The following is a 19,132-nucleotide window of genomic DNA, read 5'->3' on the forward strand; positions in this document are numbered from 1 at the left end:
AACGTAAATGGGTCAACGTTCGGACAACATCCAAAATATCGTACTTAGTATGTGATTAAAAGTTCTAAGAACATGTATTCCCAGTGTAAGTCGCAGACGATCTAGTCTTCGTGCAGCATCGAAATGGTGTTGTGACATGAAGTGACGATACTGGAGTCTGCAGAAGCTTAAGCTAAAATTCACGACAGCGACATGTGTTTTGCTGTGCCGCCGTGTTAACTTGAGACGGGTCGTGTGGTGTGGTGTATGAACTGGGGATCACACAGTGACTTTCATGCAAAAGCAAAACATGTGACGAGTGTGTCGTGATTTGGAAATCGCAGCATCGCACCACATTAGGCAAATGGAGGGCTCGGGTCAACACAGCGACCCATTTTTGTGGTGTACTACACGAACAACTGTTGTTGTGAGTTTTTGTTTGGCGGGGCTAGACGTGTGGTAGAATCTGCATTCGTGTAGACACCCAACCTTTGCGAGTGCACTAGATCAGCGCTCGACCCGCAATAAGAGAATGAAACAAGCGGCCGTTGCTTAGCAGTTTAGGGACTAAATCTTGAGCGAGTTGAGAGATGCTATTTGGGCCAGGGCTGTTAACAAGCCGGCTTTTGTTTTTGATAATGCTAACCCTTTTCATCACCCAAATACTTGTTAAAGTGGGTTTTTCAAATTGCTTACGCTGTAATATTATTATGAGTACTTGTCGAGCTTCTTGGCTGATGAGGTACTTCACTCCCAGGTCAGCAACCGCCTTCAAGACGCATCAGTCGAGAAGCTTGTATTCCTTTGTTTTACGTGAAAACTTTGATAACGAGGAGATGTCCGTCTACAAAAGGATTGACGACTTAGCCGACGCTGGTGAGGATGAAGATTGAAGCAGCGGGGATAGGGACTGCGAGTATTACTAAGAGTATATCTAGTATTGAGCTCATATTCTGATAATACATATGCCTTTCTGATTTGGTTCTGTAATAATGATATGGGTCATTTAGAAATACCATAGCAAAACTACCAGAACGTATATGAAAAATGGCACGGATACTTATTTCTACAGGTACAGAAGCTCACATCTATCGGTTGAAGGTTTGCTTTTCACTATCACTACAGCGTGATGATTTTTTTAAAATTGGTTGAAGTTGCCGTGAACCAAACACGTTCACATGTACTCAACGAGTAGCTGATGGTGGGTTTCCACTGACCTCTACGAAATATTTTTTTTCTCTTGGAAGAACCAGAATTAGACGAATGCACCTACAAATAGAGCAACAGCTCTAAATATCAATACTATGTGTTTTCGTAGATTGTTAATGATTATTACATAATAAAGCTATAAGTTGAAACGAGAGCGACCGACTCGGACCAGCCGTCAAACTCGCCGTAAGCATCTACCTACAAGTCAATTATATTTAATTGTTAGCGCGTGTGGTTCTGAGACACCAGCAAGCCTGATGTCCAGCGTAGCCGAGCACGAGTTTCCCTGTTAATACGATTTACATCTTCATTCCAGTATTTTCCGATTAGGGTGGGTTGCCCCATTATTCCATTGTTTGTTAACCAGTAAACCCATATATACGACACTAATTATAACCAGGACAGAAAACCGAGTTGCATGTCCGTCGTTAGGGTACACCAAGATCAAAATTCCTGCGACATTTGGGTACTCGCAAATCATGTATCGATGCACCCACGGAATTTTCCAGAAGTCGAGGTCGAAGGGGCAGCGCAACCGCAGGCAGCGGTATTGTAAATGCACGGCACGTCTAAAGGCCACTGACAGTGACCCACTGTGAGTCGAGTGTTGGGTAACGACTACGAGATTGCAGTACGTAACCAGGTAAGGAAAAATACTCTTTATTATAGGTTTGCATACGCTACTGACATGAATAACTTCTATTGCAGAACCACACACATTCTCACCATAACGGCGATACTCAAGCGTCTATTTGACCTTTGATACGCTCCTGCTTGACAATCAAAACGTGGACGACGTGAAGACTTTAACTCATGCGCGTATTTTCTTTACGCACATCACCGACTTCTTGAACGACCGCATTGGTTAGCAGCTTTAACTACTGTGCTATTTATAGTTATCTTACTTATCTAACTGGTTCTCCGTGCTATCATTGCATAGGATGCAAAGTGCCGTCGCAGAAACGAGAAACCTTGTCCGAAGTATCATGGGCCGAATCTTGGATCTTTATCCAAGATCAGAAGGATGTTGTGAGTGGTGTGATCATGCAAACGCAAGTGCAGAAGATGATGTTTGAGCAGGGGCAGAAAGTTTGACGATGGACGTCACTCATGGCACAAACAATCTGAATTATCATCTAGTTGTATGTGGTTAAGCAACCTTATACTTAACGCAACCCCCCCCCACCCCCAACCTTATCGTGTTATAACAACCTTTATTCACGTTTTGACTGTTTTTGCTGTATGGGGGGGGGGGGGGGGCTTGGTCGCAACGGCGTGTACGGATAAAGGCTTCCCTGCGATTAATTTTTTGTCTGAAAGACTGCGCCGTCATCATTAAAATGACCCTGGAATACTTCACCATACTTCAAAGAAAAAAAAAACACGTGAGGAGCGTGGTGATCGACAAAGATTTTGTCGAGCGGAAAGTTCTTGGTGGGTGCTCTTTGAGCGCTCACGTATTGCCCTGTCAATTCCACGATATTACCTACTGTAAAAGTTGATGAAGCGTAAAGTGTTTGGACCCAAGGTTACTCAGATAGACGACCTTCAAGAGCTAATGACGCCACTGTTTTATTGATAAGTGAGCTAACAGAACAAGCATTCTACTGTCCTGTTTTCTAATTCATATGTGCTTAAGAAGTCGCACGCAGGACGACGGATATGACGAATTGAACAAGTACTGCAAACGAGCCAAGGGGAATCAGCTTCTTCGCCAACTTCGAGAAGAATTGAATTTCTTGCCACTCGATATCGTCGAACTACTTTCGGGATAAACACTTCACGGCGGGGAATACGACAACAAACAGGATCGAGTTCAACTGGTAATACTTGAAAATGCAGCTTGGCTTTAAGACGCGAATCGTCAAGACGATTGACGGTTTACTGTAGCATCAGATGATCATCACGCGGCAGATTGTTGCTGAAATTGGCTAGCACCCTTCCACTCGATTACCCCAGACACTACCAGCATTCCTGAAAGCTGTAGGAAGGAGGCTATCTTCAAATGTGCTGGACAAGATGAAAAAGGAAATGGAAAAGTATGTGAATCATGCGGCAAGCGTGAGAAAGCGCGTCGCAATAAAACGTTTTTCTCATGCAGCAAGTATACGAGTGTGACGATGTGGATTGGGTGTGTACCTGCCTGTTTTATACAAGCCACCACTTGCCATGCTGCCACATTAAGCATGAAGCAAGTGAAGGTCACGGTTTTCGCGTCTTACCAGACATATCAGTGTACGGTGGAGTACTTTTGACGCCCTAGATACCAAGGAGGGGATTGCTTCAGAGCCAGACGCATTGCAATCTATTGTGGATATGTCAAAGTTAAGGTTGCCGAAGCAGATAAGATTGCCTAATGACAGTGGCGCATCAAACGATTCCAAACGGAAGTCCCGCAACGCAATGCACGCCTACGCAGATGATAGTGCAAACCAAGTTGTAGTGACGTCCACTGAAAAATATACCTACGTGAAGGCGATGCTTAAGCAACTGTTACAACATCTTCTCAAACTCTCTAGCGCAGATTTTCCCCCAAGGACTTTAAGCCTGGAAGGAGACTGTCGATGTTGGTTTGAGAGGAAGGAAGGTAGCTACGAGTGCATTTGGAGACAACGACGAAAATGAGGACGACAATGCAGATGTGGAGTCGTGGTTTTAATTCGAGGAAGCTATGGCGATTGCACAAGAAAATAGCGAAGATGGAACGGATGGTACAGTGACAGCAACGGTGTCACACCGACGCAGAAAATAGGAGTTGTGCCAACAAACCAAGAACAAGTGTTGCGAGAGAACGTTTTTGTTTTTGCACAGGAGCAGCAAGATTCCGCAAAGCTCACCCAAATTGCTGCAAGAGATCACAAGAAAGTTGAGAAAGACTGCTCTATAACATCGACTACACCTGCATCTCCCGATTCGTCGGCAGTAGTGGGCAAATCGTAATCATAAACGCTGCCAATCCAAAGCCACGAGGGAGGCCACGCTTAAATCGAAGCAGCTCAGGCAGACAAAGCTTATTTCCTGTGGAAACCGTCTCGCGCAAAGCTCGGGATTTCTGACGCATTCTGGTGAATGCTTCCTCACATTTGAGACGTGGTGGGTGCATTATGTAAGAGATGGCTCAATGACAGCCCAATTGACTGCTGCTTGGAAGCGCTTGGTACCATGGCAGAGAAGTGCTACATGCTGGCACCGTTCACATCGACTAACGCGTGGACAAAACCACCGGTCATACCTATTACTGCTACCAAGTTCATCATTCAGCCTATCAACCAGAAGGAAAGCCGCTGGGGGATCATTGTCTTGGCTCTGCGCTATGCAGGAAACACAGACATCGTACGAATGCATCCTTACCTGTAGGAACCCTTTATCGATGAAGAATGCCACGAGGACATGGAGGATGTTTGGAAAGGCAGCGAGGATCACGAGAAAAGACTTGCTATGGAAGACCTTCATGCTTTCGCGAAGCAATGGTGTCAAGCTTCTACACCTGCTATCAAACTAAGCATTGGTCCCATTACGTGGGTCGAAGTTCCGCAGCAGCCCGACTTTGCGAGCTGTGGAGTATTTGTTATGGCCCAGGTTTACAGCTATGTTGCCATGAATCTTCGCTGGTAGGATAGCAATGTCTCCAGGAGTGACGTGCAAACTACACGTCTGCGAATGTTATGGTTGATACTGTAGCTACCACAAAAATCCCGTAGGACTCGTGGTACTGCTGACAAGACGAAGACTATTCATGATAAACTACCTAAGGGGCTAAAGTAGTTAGCGAAAGCTGTATTAACCTATTATACAGCTGCCATAGCGTGTTTACGATCAGTCTGCTAACTATCATCTCCAGCAGAACTCCAAAAGGCGATAGTTCTCTCTCGTGTATCAGACCAATTTGGCCTAATTCAGAAGCCAAAGCGTAAACGCTTTCCTCGTTCTCCTCAATGCGAGAATGCAAGTCAACAACTCGATCTGGGCTCTCAGTATATTCTCGAGGCTGGTTTCAATCGATCAATTATACGCTTCCGCCGGAATAAGAAGCGCTTCTCTGCAAAGGTGTTGCGCCAACTTGAGCCGTGACGCTGCTCCAGTTCACGCACAGGTAGACCTCCGTTTATCCCTTTTGTCCACTCTTGCCACACTTGATGAACATTCTTCAGCGATCTCTCCAGCTTGCGAGTTATATGCACAAGGTTTCGTTGAGGAGCCACAGGAGGCAAAGAAGTTTTTGTTCCCCAGTCGACGGTCATGCGAACGGCAGTAGCTCCCGAGATGAGTTGAGACGTAGCTTTTTTAATACTGAATACCGACGCTCCAACTTCACTAGTTTAGTTGTCAATGCGATCGAGCGTTGCCCTGTGCGGTTGCTTTAGGTGATCCATTAAACCTGGAATAATATCTTGCAAATGCATGACTTGTGGTGATTTATTCGTTACCATTTTTGACTTCAATTTTGTAGCAAATGCTTCGAACGAGCTGGTGTTGGACTGATAGCAAGGCCAAAGTTTGTGGGGTGGATGAGTACCACGTAGCAGAACCGCATCTTGGAAGAAGACTACACGAAGGTAAAATAGCAAGTTTAAACAGCCTCCGGTTGCAACATGGGGTGCTGAGTTGTGTGTATGCTTACAAATACTTCTCTGTGACAGGAAAGACTTACGCTGAAACTTTCAGGTGGCGATGGGGCAGCACGCTCCAAGTAAAACAAACGTTGGTCAGGCGGGATCTAGCGAACGACCTCATAGCTTCCCGCGGTAAACCACTCAGACAACACTCCTCCATTGCTGACGAATTCCATCCCCCTAACCGCCGGATTAGTGATTCCGTTGCTCCAGCAAGCTCAGCTCTCCTGGCTCCGGGCCCTCGCGCTGCGTGCGTCTTTGCTTTTGAGGGCATCCCGAGCGCAGTAAAGACTTTGATGGTAGCTTCATGATGAGCACGGTACGTTAATGAAGTTGCTGCTCTGACTGGAGAACCTTGTTGTCGTACAACGTTCAGGTTCTAGGAAGTTTGGTATCGCCTCCATTTGCACACACGATCGAAAGAAGAAATACAAAGCGAGTGCTCCGATAGAACATACCTCAGTATTGCGGTGTTTAATACATGACCCAAATTCACAGAGTCCAAAGTGACTAGTTTTCCCTGTTCCATGATCATCAGTAGTGTTCTATATTCTGTAATCCTTCATGATCCAGGATAGCGTTCACATACTTTTCGACTCTAACCACACCAACTTCTCGCTCTGAGCCCTTAACATGCACCTACCGATCAACCGCTTCTTCACGTAGGAACAGACGCATCTTCGCAGCGGTAACTTGGTATCGCGGTTTTTCGTTAAATCCTATTCTACCACACCATGATTACAACTCGCGGTGCTTTGGCGCATACGCTCAAATAGTTTTGGCTGGATGTGCGCCTCGACAGCGATCCAAGGACGCGTGCGCGCTCTCTTCGAGCTCCATTTGCAGCACAGGAGTTTCACGATAGCTTTGAAACTGCACATTTGACTTTGAGTTATAGCACGTAGTTATCCACGATGAGCTGTAACCCCGGAGGACGTCGTCCCCCATACTTAGTGTAGCCAAGTGTTTGGAACATCTGAACCTAGGGAGATAACGCTTAATTATCCCAAATCATAGGGTTTTGTAGTCGCTCTATACCATAAGGTTGCTATATTTTTAGTCGTCTTGTCGTACTATGGTTGCGGTAACGCTTCTCACGCGGAGAATATACACTTTTATTTAAGTAGCGAGCACTTTGCTGATCAATGAAATATCAAAATAAAATTGTCAAGCCCCTATACGTTAGTTTAGATTTTTTGCATCTCGGTCTCAAAATCTACATAGTTGTATGTCATCCAATCAAAATAATGCAGAATCTTGCTCGTATCATCTGTCATCTCTGGATCGTTATGATTGGCAGAACATGCCTAAAATGCATCTTCTAGTTATTTCTAGATAAAATTATGACAAACGCTTATCCCCTACATCCTCAATTTTACTGGGATCACAGCTTTAGTTGGCTGAACAGCCTAACCAATTCTAATTCAATTGCCCCCCCCCCCCAATACTCAATTCGCAAATGTCGCCTGTGTCCAGAGTCCACCGATTTTGGCTAAACGAACACACAATCATGTTTATACATTTTGTGACTGGCGGTCTTCACAAAGTTGTTTGAAGAAGCGATGTGTGCTACATCAAATTTCTATGTTTTCTTGAGAAACTTATAATTTTAAAATTTCACCTCGCCTCTTCAGCGAAAATAACCCCTAACAATATATAGGGCTACACGAAGGCTGGAATATCCTTTTTGCAAGCTACTTTGTGCTCACCCGCAAGAGTGACGCTGGTGCGTAAGTATTTATTACCCTACGTCTGCTTCGCATCTGCGCACACATTTGACGAGCAGTCGCCATGGCTTATAGAAATTTAAAAAGCGAACGTAATGAAGCCAAACCTTTAGCTCATGTTGATAATAGCTTAGTACTGTAAGGGGCAAGCTTTTCAAAGTCTCGTAAGTCAGCTCCCACTGATGCAATGAACACAATATTACTATACTAAAAAAAAACCTACACTCGACACCAGTCCTAAGGTGTTCTAAATATTCAAAACTCTCCTAAAAAAATGATTCTCTCAACTGGCCTGTGTAATGCTCGGCTCAAAGCGGAGCTCATTCCTGACTTGTCTTCGCAAATACCGGTTGGCCCAGCTTCGAGAGTACCCCGCGCGGCTTGCTTTGGCCACGCATGCCACCTACTCACCTTGGTTTGACCTTAGTATCATCAAATCAAAATGTAGAATATTTAGGAAATTTTTAAATCCTAAAATGTCCTAATTTCTGATTGGAAAGAGTCTCTGTCCTCCCAAACCAACCATCGCCTCTCTGGACGAAAATAGGATCAAAAAATTAATTCACAAATTACTTTAACATGGGTATCCTCTTACGATAAGGCGAACCAAGATTTGAAACTACTACTACTTTGAAAACGGTTGAATCGTGATGGCTACGTATAGACAACAATATTCTAAGAATAATCGTGGGCTGTAGGGCCTTCGAACACGCGTAGTTTTCGAGTTACGCCCGGTAAAAAAAACGCATTTTCGTACTTGAGAGATTTAAATCTATACTTAAACGCGTTCCATTTTTGGCTATTTATCAATAGAAATCGACAAAGTGCAACAATCTGATAACATAGTGCACACCTCCGCTTGGTTGCGCGAGATGTGATGTATTTTTTTTTAATTTTACATTCTATGATAACGTACTGACATGGTGTATTTGGTATATAATATATATTATGTCACTGCATCTGCTGGAGTCCTTCGAATGTGAAGAGCAAGCTAATGTCATTAATAATTTAGAGCTTTGATTTTTGTCCTGAATTCAAGAGAAAAAATCCAGTAAATAGGTTGCTTTTAGTATCGCAATGGTTATTGTAGCGATTCCCGCAGCCCGTTCAAGATCCTAAATCCGCTCTTCGTCATGTTCAAAAGAATAAGTCTGAAAGAGGGGGTACCCCCCCCCCCCCCGTTCATATTTCAACTCAAACGAGTTTGGATTTTGAAAAAGGACATCGTTTCGTTTAGAATTCAAATGCGTTCAAACAACTGCGGGAATCGCTCCATTATTAATACGTATTGTCGATGAGTTTCTATTTGTTATGCATAGCAAATGTCCATTCGAACGGTCACCAACGCAAAACTCAAGTCAATTTTCGCCGTAACTGCACGTTCCACCACAAACATGAGGCTACCGTCGTATTTGAACGGATTCTGGTCCTTTTTCCAGGACAGAAAATATTGGGGTTATAGCTTTGTCGCGGAGTGTAAAAATTACGAAACTCCGATGACAACCTTTTTGTTACGCATTTATGCCACCTCCAGATTTTTTTTAAAGGGAATGTCAAAATACGTCCGTTTAATTGAAATAAAGCAACATGGACCCGTTATTTAACATTTTATGCAGCTTTAGTGACTTATTTACTTTCTGGCCTGTTTGAGCAAAGCAATTTATATTTTTGGTCTGGAAAGGATTTACGGTTAGTTTTACTCAACTACTGCTCTAAGTTACTTACATCGTGCGGGAATTCCCACTATTAGAATTCAAGTCTCTCACTTGGGTCACGTCAGATTTGAAACGCCTCGATTTGTAAACTTCTGGTCTCCACCAATCAGAGGCTCGGAAACAGCGCATCACCAGTTGCGGCACTGATTACCGAAACGAGCTGCTGCGATCCACTTCGTTGACGTCACTTTCGAATCCACCGTCCAGGCAGCAAGTAGCCAAAGAGGTGGAAAGATCGCCGAAGCATCAAGCTCAAAGACTACCAAGCCAACAGCACCAAAACAATTCTAATTATGACGACCAAGAGCACGTGGGCTGTTTCCGAGAAGGGAACGTTCGTACGCGACCCGAGCAAGTTCCGCAACTGGATCGAGCCCAATGCCGATGCCGAGTTCCCCGCTGAGGCGAACCGATACCATTTGTACATTTCACTAGCCTGTCCGTGGGCGCATCGCACGTTGATCACACTCTACGTGAAAGGCCTGCAAGATATCATCGGTCTGTCGATCGTGCATCCAGTATTCCAGCGCACGCGCCCCAATGACCCGGAGGATCAGCACATGAGCTGGGCCTTTGCTGATCCCAAGAAGACCCCGTGGCTTGCTGGCCCGTCAGGGCATGGTCAGTATTCATCCGAGGGCGCCATCCCGGACGCGATCAACAACGCGCAGTACGTGCGTGACCTGTACGAGATGTGCTCTGAGGGCAACACGCGCTACACGGTGCCCGTGTTGTGGGACGAGGTCAAGAAGACTATCGTCTCTAATGAATCCGCCGACATCATCCGCATGTTCAACTCGTCGTTCGATGCTATCGTGCCGTCCCAGGTGGATCTGTATCCGGCCAAGTACCGCGAGCAGATCAATGAGATCAACGAGTGGGTCTACAATGACATCAACAACGGCGTCTACAAGTGCGGTTTCTCGTCAACGCAAGTCGCGTACGACGAGGCTGTGAACAAACTGTTCGAGAGCCTCGATCGAGTGGAGGAGATCCTGTCCAAGCAGCGATTTCTGATGGGGGATCTGTTCACGGAGGCGGATATTCGTCTGTTCACTACACTCATTCGCTTCGACGAAGTCTACCACGTGCACTTCAAGACAAACAAGAAGATGATTAAGGAATACCCGAATCTGCTCAACGTAAGTGGCCATTCTTGTATTTGGTTACATCTGTTGACGGAATTGATCTAACGTTGAGGATTTTGTTGTGGTTGTTGCAGTACACGCGGGATATCTTCCAGTTCCCGCCCGTGGTCAAGTCGATCGACAGCAAAATTCTCATGCAGCACATTAAGTTCCATTACTACGGCTCGCACACTCACCTCAACACGTTCGGCATTGTCCCTGCTGGACCGAACACCGACTTCAGCGCGAAGCACGACCGCGACCGTTTCCCGAGCGCTACGCTCCCGGAGTTCCCTGTGAACAGCAACTAAGCGGAGGGCGGATCGGCGGTGATCGATGCATGCGCGCAATTCATGAGCATTGATTCTTTTTTATCAACAAAGACGAACGAGTTTGCATTATCACGTTTCTTGAATTACTAGCAGACATGGAGAAATTATTATGAACCCTTCATTGATCTTTTGATCAAGACTACTTGTCGCTTGAATAAACAGCAACTACGGAGTCGGTAGCACCTGCAGCCAAGAAAAGTCGATGCGGATGGAACGCCAAGCACGAAACGGGACCAATTCGCTCGCCCAGGAATCCTTCGTGGTAGCGGATGAGCGCCAACTGCTCACCGTCACTCCGGAACACTTTAATAAACTGGTTGTGCGAACCACTGACACGGTAAAAAAAAATAAAGTGAACGAGGAAGTAAGTATCACCCCGAGAGGTTCTACGGTCATGCAGTCAAACGTACCTTGCAAATATCGGGGCATAGTCGTGAACGGCGAGGGCAGTCATCGGTGATCGATGCGCTTCCAGAGATTTCACACTATTCTTTGGATATCGCATATCCCAAAACTTCAACTGACCAGTCACAGATCCGGTGAGAAGTTCATTCCTGCCGGCGTATATGTGCGTTTGCACCACCCACGACGTATGTTCCTTCATGATAGTTTTGACTGCATAGTCCGGTCTGCTGCGTGCGTCAAAAATTCGCAAAGTGCCATCACCAAAACCTGCTACTAGCGTCTCTGGAATACTCTTATCGCTCGCCATGCTCGTGATACAAGAGTCCGTTTGAGTAGGAAGCGCGATGGTGCATTTTTCTTGTCGCAAATCCCAGCCACGGAGCATACTCGAGTTACCACCAGCATATATCATGCCAGCGTCTTGCTGCCAGTTCATCACTAGACCCGATCCACGAGTTCCAGGCACAAGATCAGGCACCGCGACGAACGCCGATAAGAGTTTTGGACTGCCAATCGATGGATGGGGACTGTGCAACCCGTGGTAAATCTTGATCACACCGTCGTCAGAGCCGCACGTCAGAAGGCTCTCCTCGGTTTCATTGATCCAGTTCAAAGATGTCAACCGTGAGCTGTGGAAAAACGAAATACGTAGAACAAGACATTAGCCATGCTCGATATGTCCATCAGATCGACAATGAACTTACCCGGGTGGATTTTTGTTCCCGAAAGTCAACACCTTCGTCTCCGTTTCCTCGAAGTTGTAAAGTGAGATTTGATCTTTCTCGTCCGCAACAAGCAGCATCGTTTCGTACGGGTGGAACAGCAACAGTGATGTCATCTCCGCGTCGTTATTCAGCACGGCCCGCTGACGGAGGTTCATCGTAAACTCCTTTACTTCTTCCTGGTCACCAAGAGTGGGCACACGACGCGCAGAATCATACTCGATGGGTGGGTAAGGAGGTGGGTTGTGCAGACTAGCGTCCCGCAGACCTAAGCCAGCTTTCTGTGTCGTAGAACTTCGAGGAGACGAGAAACCTGGTGCGAGCTTCATAGCTGCACCGCGAATGCGGCTGTAGCGACGACAACGTTCCCATCTCTCAGCACCCTTTTCGCTTAGTGGGTCCTCGTCCTCCTGTACAGGCTCCAGAATCGGGTCATTGAAGTGAGTTTTGTGTCGTTCATAGCAAGTTGACACCAGGGCAGGTGGAAAGTCTTCATGGCGGCCGTAACGTTCCATTGGAGGAGGTACATGGACTGGATAGCCTCCCATGCCTCCTTCGCCCGGCAGACCACTGTTGGGTACTCTGTATCCCCCCATTGGAGAAGAGGTTTGTCCAAGATATTGCCCTTGCATCATGTTACTGCCTGCGCTGGTGGGAGGAGGCATCACGTGGCTATCCCTAGTGGCCAGCATATTGCCAGACCCTTGTTGGAACTTGTTTTGATACTGCTGGAAGTTTCCCACCGATACAACTGATCTTAGTCCTTTCGGAGTAGGTGCAGCAGGTTGCATGTGTGTATCTGGGGTTCTGATCAAGCTTCCTTGTTCAGAATTCGCCGAGGTGAGTGCTGCATTTTCCGAGGAAACACCAAATCGTTCTTCATTTCGCTGAACCTGGTTGTTGGCCAACCCGGGCACAGACACTTCTCGTCGAAACGGAGACGCAGCGCCAGTATTTCTCTCTGCACGCATAGCTGAGAGATTTTCAGGATTTGCACTACGTGGAGGGGAAGCTAGCACGCTTCCTGTCTGACTGTTTTCTCGCAGTTGATCTTGCTCAGCTTCCAAGATGCTAGCATTTACGAAGCTGACAATCGCTTTAACGGCGTCCACCACATGCGGAAACGGGTCTCTCGATTGCATTTCCTTGAGCACATGCCAAATTTGCGCATAGTACTTAGCATCTTCTCCAATCTCTTCCAGCAGCTCCTCGTCCACGAATATGTCTGCACCGCCTTGGAAATTCGTGTCGTTGATACTCTCAAGCGAGTTTCGTGCTTCATTACCGCCCTGAAAGTCCAATTCAACCGGAGAAGATCTGTGGTCGGCAGGAGAAGTGGCTTGGGTGCTAACTAGCTGGTTCTTAAAGTGTTTGGCTACGAACTCGAAACGTGGTTGGTGGTAGTTGTGCAGGATAACATTTGCTAGAGCCAGCACACTCTCCCGACGTACCAATGGAGATCCATCCCGACAACCACGCAGCAGTTCCAAAGCTACGATGATATCGTCGTGTGCTCGCTGTCGGAAAAAATCTTCTAAGCGATTCATATCGACATGCTTTCCGCTTGTATTGGGGTCACATTGGAAGCCAACTAAAGTACCGAGTGCATAGGCAGCAGCACCACGCACTTCTGGGCGATCATCGCGCAGCTTGGAGCCAAGTATCCGAGGCACCTTGTCTTCGATCACAATACGCTTTGCGTCGTCAAAGTTTTCCCACAATTTCGCCAGACACAAACAAATCCATTTGCGTACTTCTTCGTCGGGATCCTGAAGCAGATTGATGCAAATCTTGTGTAAATATTGTGGCAAGCAGCTCTTTTGGCCAGGTAAGTTCTTGTTGCAAATCACTGAGATAATGAAGGCCGCCATTACTTTCTGCTCAGCAGGCATCATGCTACTCGCAGCACTGTAGGCACTCTGATTCCCTCCACCGTTGTGGAGTCCGGCAGCGAGATGTGATATGAAGTAGGAATGACCATCATCCTTAACAAGATCCACTTGGCAGCTTGAGTCCAGAGACAGAATTTTTGCCCAGATGAAGACTAGTACCTGACGAAGCTCACTCGCTGGAGATTGGAGCAACTTGAGTACATACGGGAATATTCCAACAGAAAGTGCCAAATTCACTGCCCAAGGTCCCAAGTCAAGGAACTTCTTCAGTAGCACGAGTGCGCGAAGACGATGAACTTGGCTCAAAAGCACCTGCAAAACCATAGGCAACTGTTGTGGCGGTGGCTTCTCCGAAGATCCGAACTGCAGCCACACCTCGAACGCTGTGAGCTGTTCTGCGAAGAACCGCGAAGGCTGAAAGCTCATGTCAACATTCGGGTACGGGTTTGACAGTTTGTAGAGCTGGTTTAAGCACACCTCAGCCGCCAAATCCCATGAGCGCCACAGCGAGTGGTGATTTGTTGGTGGTAAAGCTGGAAGTGAGCACGGCGAGCAACCTTCAGACTTCATGATGCGCTCTGCTAACAAGAAGTTACGGAAAAGTGACGCTACAAGTAAATCCTGTCGGAACAGCTTCTGGAATAGCTCACGAGGCAGCATATTCCACGCAATCGTATCGGTAATTGCTGTGAAGATCCAATTCAGCTCGCCTAAAGGTGTCTTTCTGTCAGTCAGCTTTCCAGGGATACGTTCAATGAAGCTGGCATCCAGGTGCGCCATCGAGAGTTCGTTCTGCGAGATAAACCACCGCAACGCGACAGTAATTGGAGTTGTCAAGCACGATGTGAACACGTCGGCACACAGTTCCGGGTTCATCGGCAGCAGCTCATCGGCAGCGCAAGCGGCCAGCACAATGGCTTCATTAGCAGACGGACTTCCATTTCGTCCGTGTGTTTGAGCTTGAGTCGTCGGAGGCGACGTGAAGTGGCTCAACAGCACTCCTGCCGCCGAGCAGTCAAACACATAGATCGATGGTGTCCCCACCCATGACTGCAGGTCGTAAACTAGCAGCGGGATATATTGCGTGTAACTCTTGTTGAACACCCAGACCTCTCCATTCTGTGTTGGTCGAGGTACGCCGTGGCCATTGTAGTGGAACAGCACGCGGTCGTGCTTGGCTAGTCTTCGTCGGTTCACACACAACTCGCGGATCTTCTCCACCGTTGGGTCCAAGCTCTGTTTGTAGCGAGCACGCGGCTGCCAGCGCTCGTACTGCGACTGCAGCGTGTTGCCAATGGTCTCAATAGCCTTCTTGGCTGGCATAGAGAACGGGTCCACCCAGCACTCCTTACGAGCACAAGGCGTGGATTTCTCCACGTCAGGCGGGTCCGTTCCGATGTTTAGACACAGAACCAGCGCCACGTCCATCGTCTTCATGCGCTCGCGCATCCGCCACGGCACAATGTCCATGGGCGTTGGAGGCTCGTCCTGCTTGTCGGTAGCTTTGACCTTTTCCGCATTTTGAGCGAAGCGGAGTCCACCTGCACGCTCACTCAGCCTGTTTCCGTTCATAGTGAGAGGTTCATAACCGTTGGTAGTAGTCGAAACCCGTGGCGACGCGAATGCGGGAGACTGCGACGTCACTGCCATCGATTAAAATGTTATTCGGTCCACGTGAGAGTCCACGTGAGAGCACCAAAATCACGCTATTCAACGCCCAAGACACGAGCTGAGGAGATGACACTGCTTGTAGAAGGTACGGTACACTGGAATGGGCGATAGCAGCTCGGTCACAGACGCAGCTCCCAATCGGCGACGTAGCTTGCTTCTTTGTGGTTCAAAGAGTGCGAACTTAATGAGATTTAGAAATGCGAACTTAAGCATGTGAACTCAAGTTTGTGCATGAGTTGCGGTCGCCCTTTTAAGCGCCGGAAGATCATCATGGAGAACGCCGCGGTGAGTGCCCTTCACGGCATGTTGCAACAAATATTGCGCATTAATTACTACACCACGAGACTGACTATAGTATCTGGCTGCCAATGCTACAGTACGAGTTCCACCAGATTCAGGACGAAGTCAAGAAGATCACCCAGGAGGTCCAAAACACGCGTTTTAAGCCCTTAAGCACGCAAGACTTACGCGTTCTAATGCTGCATGTAGATCCCCGAGAAGGTTTTGTCTGGTCACACTTACCACGCTGCGGATGTGCATGAGTGGACGACCGACATCTCGTCGCAGTGTTTGAAGGAGCTCAAGGGTGTGGCCAACGGTTCGGCTGGATTCAAATACATTGGTACGTAGGTAATTGATGCATGCATGTATCAGGGCTACGCTTTGATAGATGTTTGCAATGGTGTTAAATAGTTACGGGTAAAATTGAGTACGTACGCAAGCTAACAAAAGCCCATGTGTTGGGCTGCTACAGTGAACTGCACGATCCTGCAGAAGAGAAACGCTGGATACCACACCAACTCGTCGTGCTTCTGGGACGCTGAACGCGACGGTGAGTACTGGATGTCGACGCAATAGCCTGGACTGCATCGATTGACACAGTTATTTACATGTTTGTCCTCTGGATTTCAGGAAGCGTGTCGATTCGATGGGAGAACGCGACCATGACCTGCGTGCTCACGGTCTACTGCGTTAGTCTTCAGTAAATCCCATCCAACGACGGTCGAGAATCGTGGCAGTGGCAGTGGCAGCATTCCGCTGCGGTGTGTGGATGTTGTACGGAGCTTGTGACAGACATGGAGTTCTATATCTCCATGGAGAGGTTTGACGTCGTATCCATTGACAAATTCGCGATGTCCATAGAGAAATTCACGTCCATGGACATGCTCGTAAAATCCACCATAATCGACTCTCCTTGCTGCTTTTCTGGATGACGTCTCTTAGAACCTAGACGACGACCGAAGATGACGGTGTCAATCACGTTACGACGGAAGCGGTCGGCATAAGGAATGGGCTTCATGCACGAAATTCCCTTCGCGTCACGACACTGCAGTCGCACGCGTACCCAGCGCTCTAGGCTCTTCTTGAACGACCAGGGAGTCAAAATATCAATGATACCCATGTTCACGACGCACGCGTCCGCAGAGAATGTCGTTAGGTTTCCCCTAGGGCGGCTAAGTCCTTGAAGTGTAGCACCATTAGGGCTCAGCGATTCCAAATAGCCTGCCTCGTCACTGCTGTTCCCACCAACAAATAGCTTTCCCTTCACAGGTGGGCCACCGCTCCGTGAGAGTACTGTTCCACCACCACTAGACGTCGAGATTGATTTATGCCGACTCAAGCCAATCACTAGACTGTAGTCCATCGAGTTCATACGCTGCAAAAATTCAGTGTCGGCATATAATTGACTGCCTAACTGCTCAGCAACATCAGTGGGAAGACCAAGGCGACGACACGACCAGTTCAGATCTTTTCCTACGACAAACTCCGCATGCCCGAACCCAGCATTTGGGTTCTGAGAGCACACCTCCTCGGACATACCCACCACGAAATCACGGCCACAAAATTTGCAAACACGCTGAGTTCCACTAGGTGAATCACCTCGGTGACGACCAACCCACGCGCCCTTGAGATCGTAGAGCTCGTCAATGTTCACAGTTGGGTTGTTTAGAATGTTCGTCAGCACGATGAACAAAACTGAGTGATGCTCCATCACCAGTTCATGGCAGCCCACATAGCGACAGAGATAGCTGTTCGGGTTGCGACGGAGGTGAGCCATGTACTGGGGTAAGATGTACAGGAGATACTTCTGCTCTGCTGGGGTGCATGTCTTGAGGATGAAAGTCTGGTCACCCGTGTAATAGAGGAAGGAACCACTCTTGCCTTCACTGAAACGCTCGCGTGTACTCCCCTTGAACGATTGGATATAGCTTTCGCGAGTAATGCCAGACATGCGTCGAATTTCGTGGAAGACCTCAGGTTCAAAGTCACGGAAGATCGCCTTCTGGCCGGATGTAGCACCGTCCAGCTCGAATGACAGCACACTTGGAGCCTGTGATACGGCACCAAGTCGTAACTGCCACGGGAAAATACCTGACCTCTGTGTGAAAGAGAAGATCGACTCGACATTCGGGTTGATACTCTCGTTTTCAGGTATTCCCTTAGCGCTGCTCGCACCCAGCTGGATTCCTTTCGTAGCAAAGTACAAGATTTCGCGACGAAGCACCCACGAGGCATCGTATACTTTGAAGTAGTCGTCCCAGTTCCGTTGACGCCATAGCTTAAATGTATTTAGTACGCCCATGGATTTCGTCCATAGTATCGCGCTGCCTGTACCCAGAAAAGCGATCGCCAAGCGTCCTAAGAAACGAATAGCTTTCTCCCCATCTGAGTTTGTAGTGACCACATTGCGATGCCGCAAGATGTAGGGGATCGTCACGACCATCCAGAGTGAAAAGCTCCAGAACAAGAAACTGCGCATTGAGTCCAGATTCGTGCGGGTTTTCGAGTTCCCACCCATGGTGAGTCGAACACGTTTGGTGGCTAGAATGTAGCAGCCGATGCTCACACAGTATCCGGCACAGACAGGGATGAAGAAGATTTCCAGCAAGATGAACTCGCCATCGTTATTGTCGCTGTCGTCCTCAGCTGCGTACCAGCAGTACCCGTAGGAGCTGACTCTGCCTGTTCCCAGTTGCCAGGCTACGATCGTAACAGCCACACTAGTGCCCCAGACCACCACGTGGTAGATTGGGTTGAGCCACCTCGATGACCGGAAGGGGAACTTGGTAGTGAAGTAAAAGTTGAACGCCAGCGCGAAGAAGTAGAGTTCATGCGAGAGTAGCGCGAGCTGGACCACGGGGGCCGTGGTGCAGCAAGTACCGTAAGTTGCGGACGTCTGAGCCAGCACGGTCCCGTGGAATAGCATGCCCATTAGCGCAACCCACACGAGCAGCGACGAGTGCTGCTTGCGCACGGGTGGGAAGAGCAGGTATGTGGTGAGAATAAAGGCGAAGCCTAGCAGGGACAGCGCGTTAACGGCTGTGGAGACGGCCACAGCTCCAGGGAACTCGGTATCGAGCTGCACGTAGCCATCGTCGCTTGCATTTGCGGAGCTGGCGACACTCGTTAGCAGCCGGCGGCCGAACGGATTGGTGCTGTCGCTCGTGCTGGTCACACTCGATGCAGCCGACGCGTTCTGTGACGACTCGGGGATACACAAAGCCATCGCCCGTCGCTCTACTGCGTCGCGTAGGCCCTGTGGAGGCTGGTCTCGAGGTAAAGCGAGCGCCTGTGTCTGCGAATCGGCCAGGTGAATGCTGTGTGGCTTGATGGACCATGGCGAAAATGTCCGTGCATAGACCATGCGAATGAGAGACGGTCACGATTTGCTGCGTAAAAAGGGCGTAGAGTCGCTTTTTGGCCAGTGAAATAACGATCTAGACATTAACTAACGCGAA

The 19,132-nt window shown here is 48.1% G+C and overlaps 6 protein-coding genes across 8 annotated transcripts; 3 read left to right on the forward strand and 3 right to left on the reverse strand.

Annotated features, from left to right (window-relative positions):
• Positions 1 to 4,350: 4,350 nt before the first annotated feature.
• Positions 4,351 to 4,803, forward strand: PPTG_02670 (hypothetical protein; the record flags this gene model as incomplete). Its single annotated transcript, XM_008893904.1, has 2 exons — positions 4,351 to 4,521; positions 4,546 to 4,803. The coding sequence occupies 2 exons, from the start codon at positions 4,351 to 4,353 to the stop codon at positions 4,801 to 4,803; spliced, it is 429 nt and encodes a 142-aa protein (XP_008892152.1).
• A 1,190-nt stretch (positions 4,804 to 5,993) lies between these two features.
• PPTG_20961 (hypothetical protein) lies at positions 5,994 to 6,110 on the reverse strand (the record flags this gene model as incomplete). Its single annotated transcript, XM_008894388.1, has 1 exon — positions 5,994 to 6,110. The coding sequence occupies one exon, from the start codon at positions 6,108 to 6,110 to the stop codon at positions 5,994 to 5,996; it is 117 nt and encodes a 38-aa protein (XP_008892636.1).
• Positions 6,111 to 9,392: 3,282 nt separating this feature from the next.
• Positions 9,393 to 10,890, forward strand: PPTG_02671 (hypothetical protein). The gene is made up of 2 exons (XM_008893905.1): positions 9,393 to 10,385; positions 10,466 to 10,890. Exons 1-2 carry the CDS (start codon positions 9,537 to 9,539, stop codon positions 10,679 to 10,681), a joined length of 1,065 nt encoding a protein of 354 aa, XP_008892153.1. The 5' UTR covers positions 9,393 to 9,536; the 3' UTR covers positions 10,682 to 10,890.
• On the reverse strand, positions 10,707 to 15,578 carry PPTG_02672. Of its 2 annotated transcripts, XM_008893906.1 has the most exons (3): positions 11,812 to 15,578; positions 11,113 to 11,736; positions 10,707 to 11,031 (listed from the first exon to the last, which is right to left on the reverse strand). In XM_008893906.1, the coding sequence occupies exons 1-3, from the start codon at positions 15,369 to 15,371 to the stop codon at positions 10,842 to 10,844; spliced, it is 4,374 nt and encodes a 1,457-aa protein (XP_008892154.1). In that variant the 5' UTR covers positions 15,372 to 15,578; the 3' UTR covers positions 10,707 to 10,841. The 2 variants fall into 2 exon arrangements, with proteins under 2 accessions (XP_008892154.1, XP_008892155.1); XM_008893907.1 differs by having other exon boundaries at positions 10,707 to 11,736.
• On the forward strand, positions 15,546 to 16,921 carry PPTG_02673. 2 transcript variants are annotated; one of them, XM_008893909.1, is made up of 5 exons: positions 15,546 to 15,677; positions 15,770 to 15,817; positions 15,882 to 16,014; positions 16,086 to 16,224; positions 16,305 to 16,921. In XM_008893909.1, the coding sequence occupies exons 1-4, from the start codon at positions 15,624 to 15,626 to the stop codon at positions 16,214 to 16,216; spliced, it is 366 nt and encodes a 121-aa protein (XP_008892157.1). In that variant the 5' UTR covers positions 15,546 to 15,623; the 3' UTR covers positions 16,217 to 16,224; positions 16,305 to 16,921. The 2 variants fall into 2 exon arrangements, with proteins under 2 accessions (XP_008892157.1, XP_008892156.1); XM_008893908.1 differs by having other exon boundaries at positions 16,147 to 16,224.
• PPTG_02674 (hypothetical protein) lies at positions 16,022 to 19,002 on the reverse strand. Its single transcript, XM_008893910.1, has one exon. It carries the CDS (start codon positions 18,898 to 18,900, stop codon positions 16,477 to 16,479), a length of 2,424 nt encoding a protein of 807 aa, XP_008892158.1. The 5' UTR covers positions 18,901 to 19,002; the 3' UTR covers positions 16,022 to 16,476.
• Between the last annotated feature and the right edge of the window lie 130 nt (positions 19,003 to 19,132).

The sequence above is a fragment of the Phytophthora parasitica genome, assembly GCF_000247585.1.
Source record: "Phytophthora parasitica INRA-310 unplaced genomic scaffold supercont2.2, whole genome shotgun sequence".
Taxonomy (NCBI): domain Eukaryota; phylum Oomycota; class Peronosporomycetes; order Peronosporales; family Peronosporaceae; genus Phytophthora; species Phytophthora nicotianae.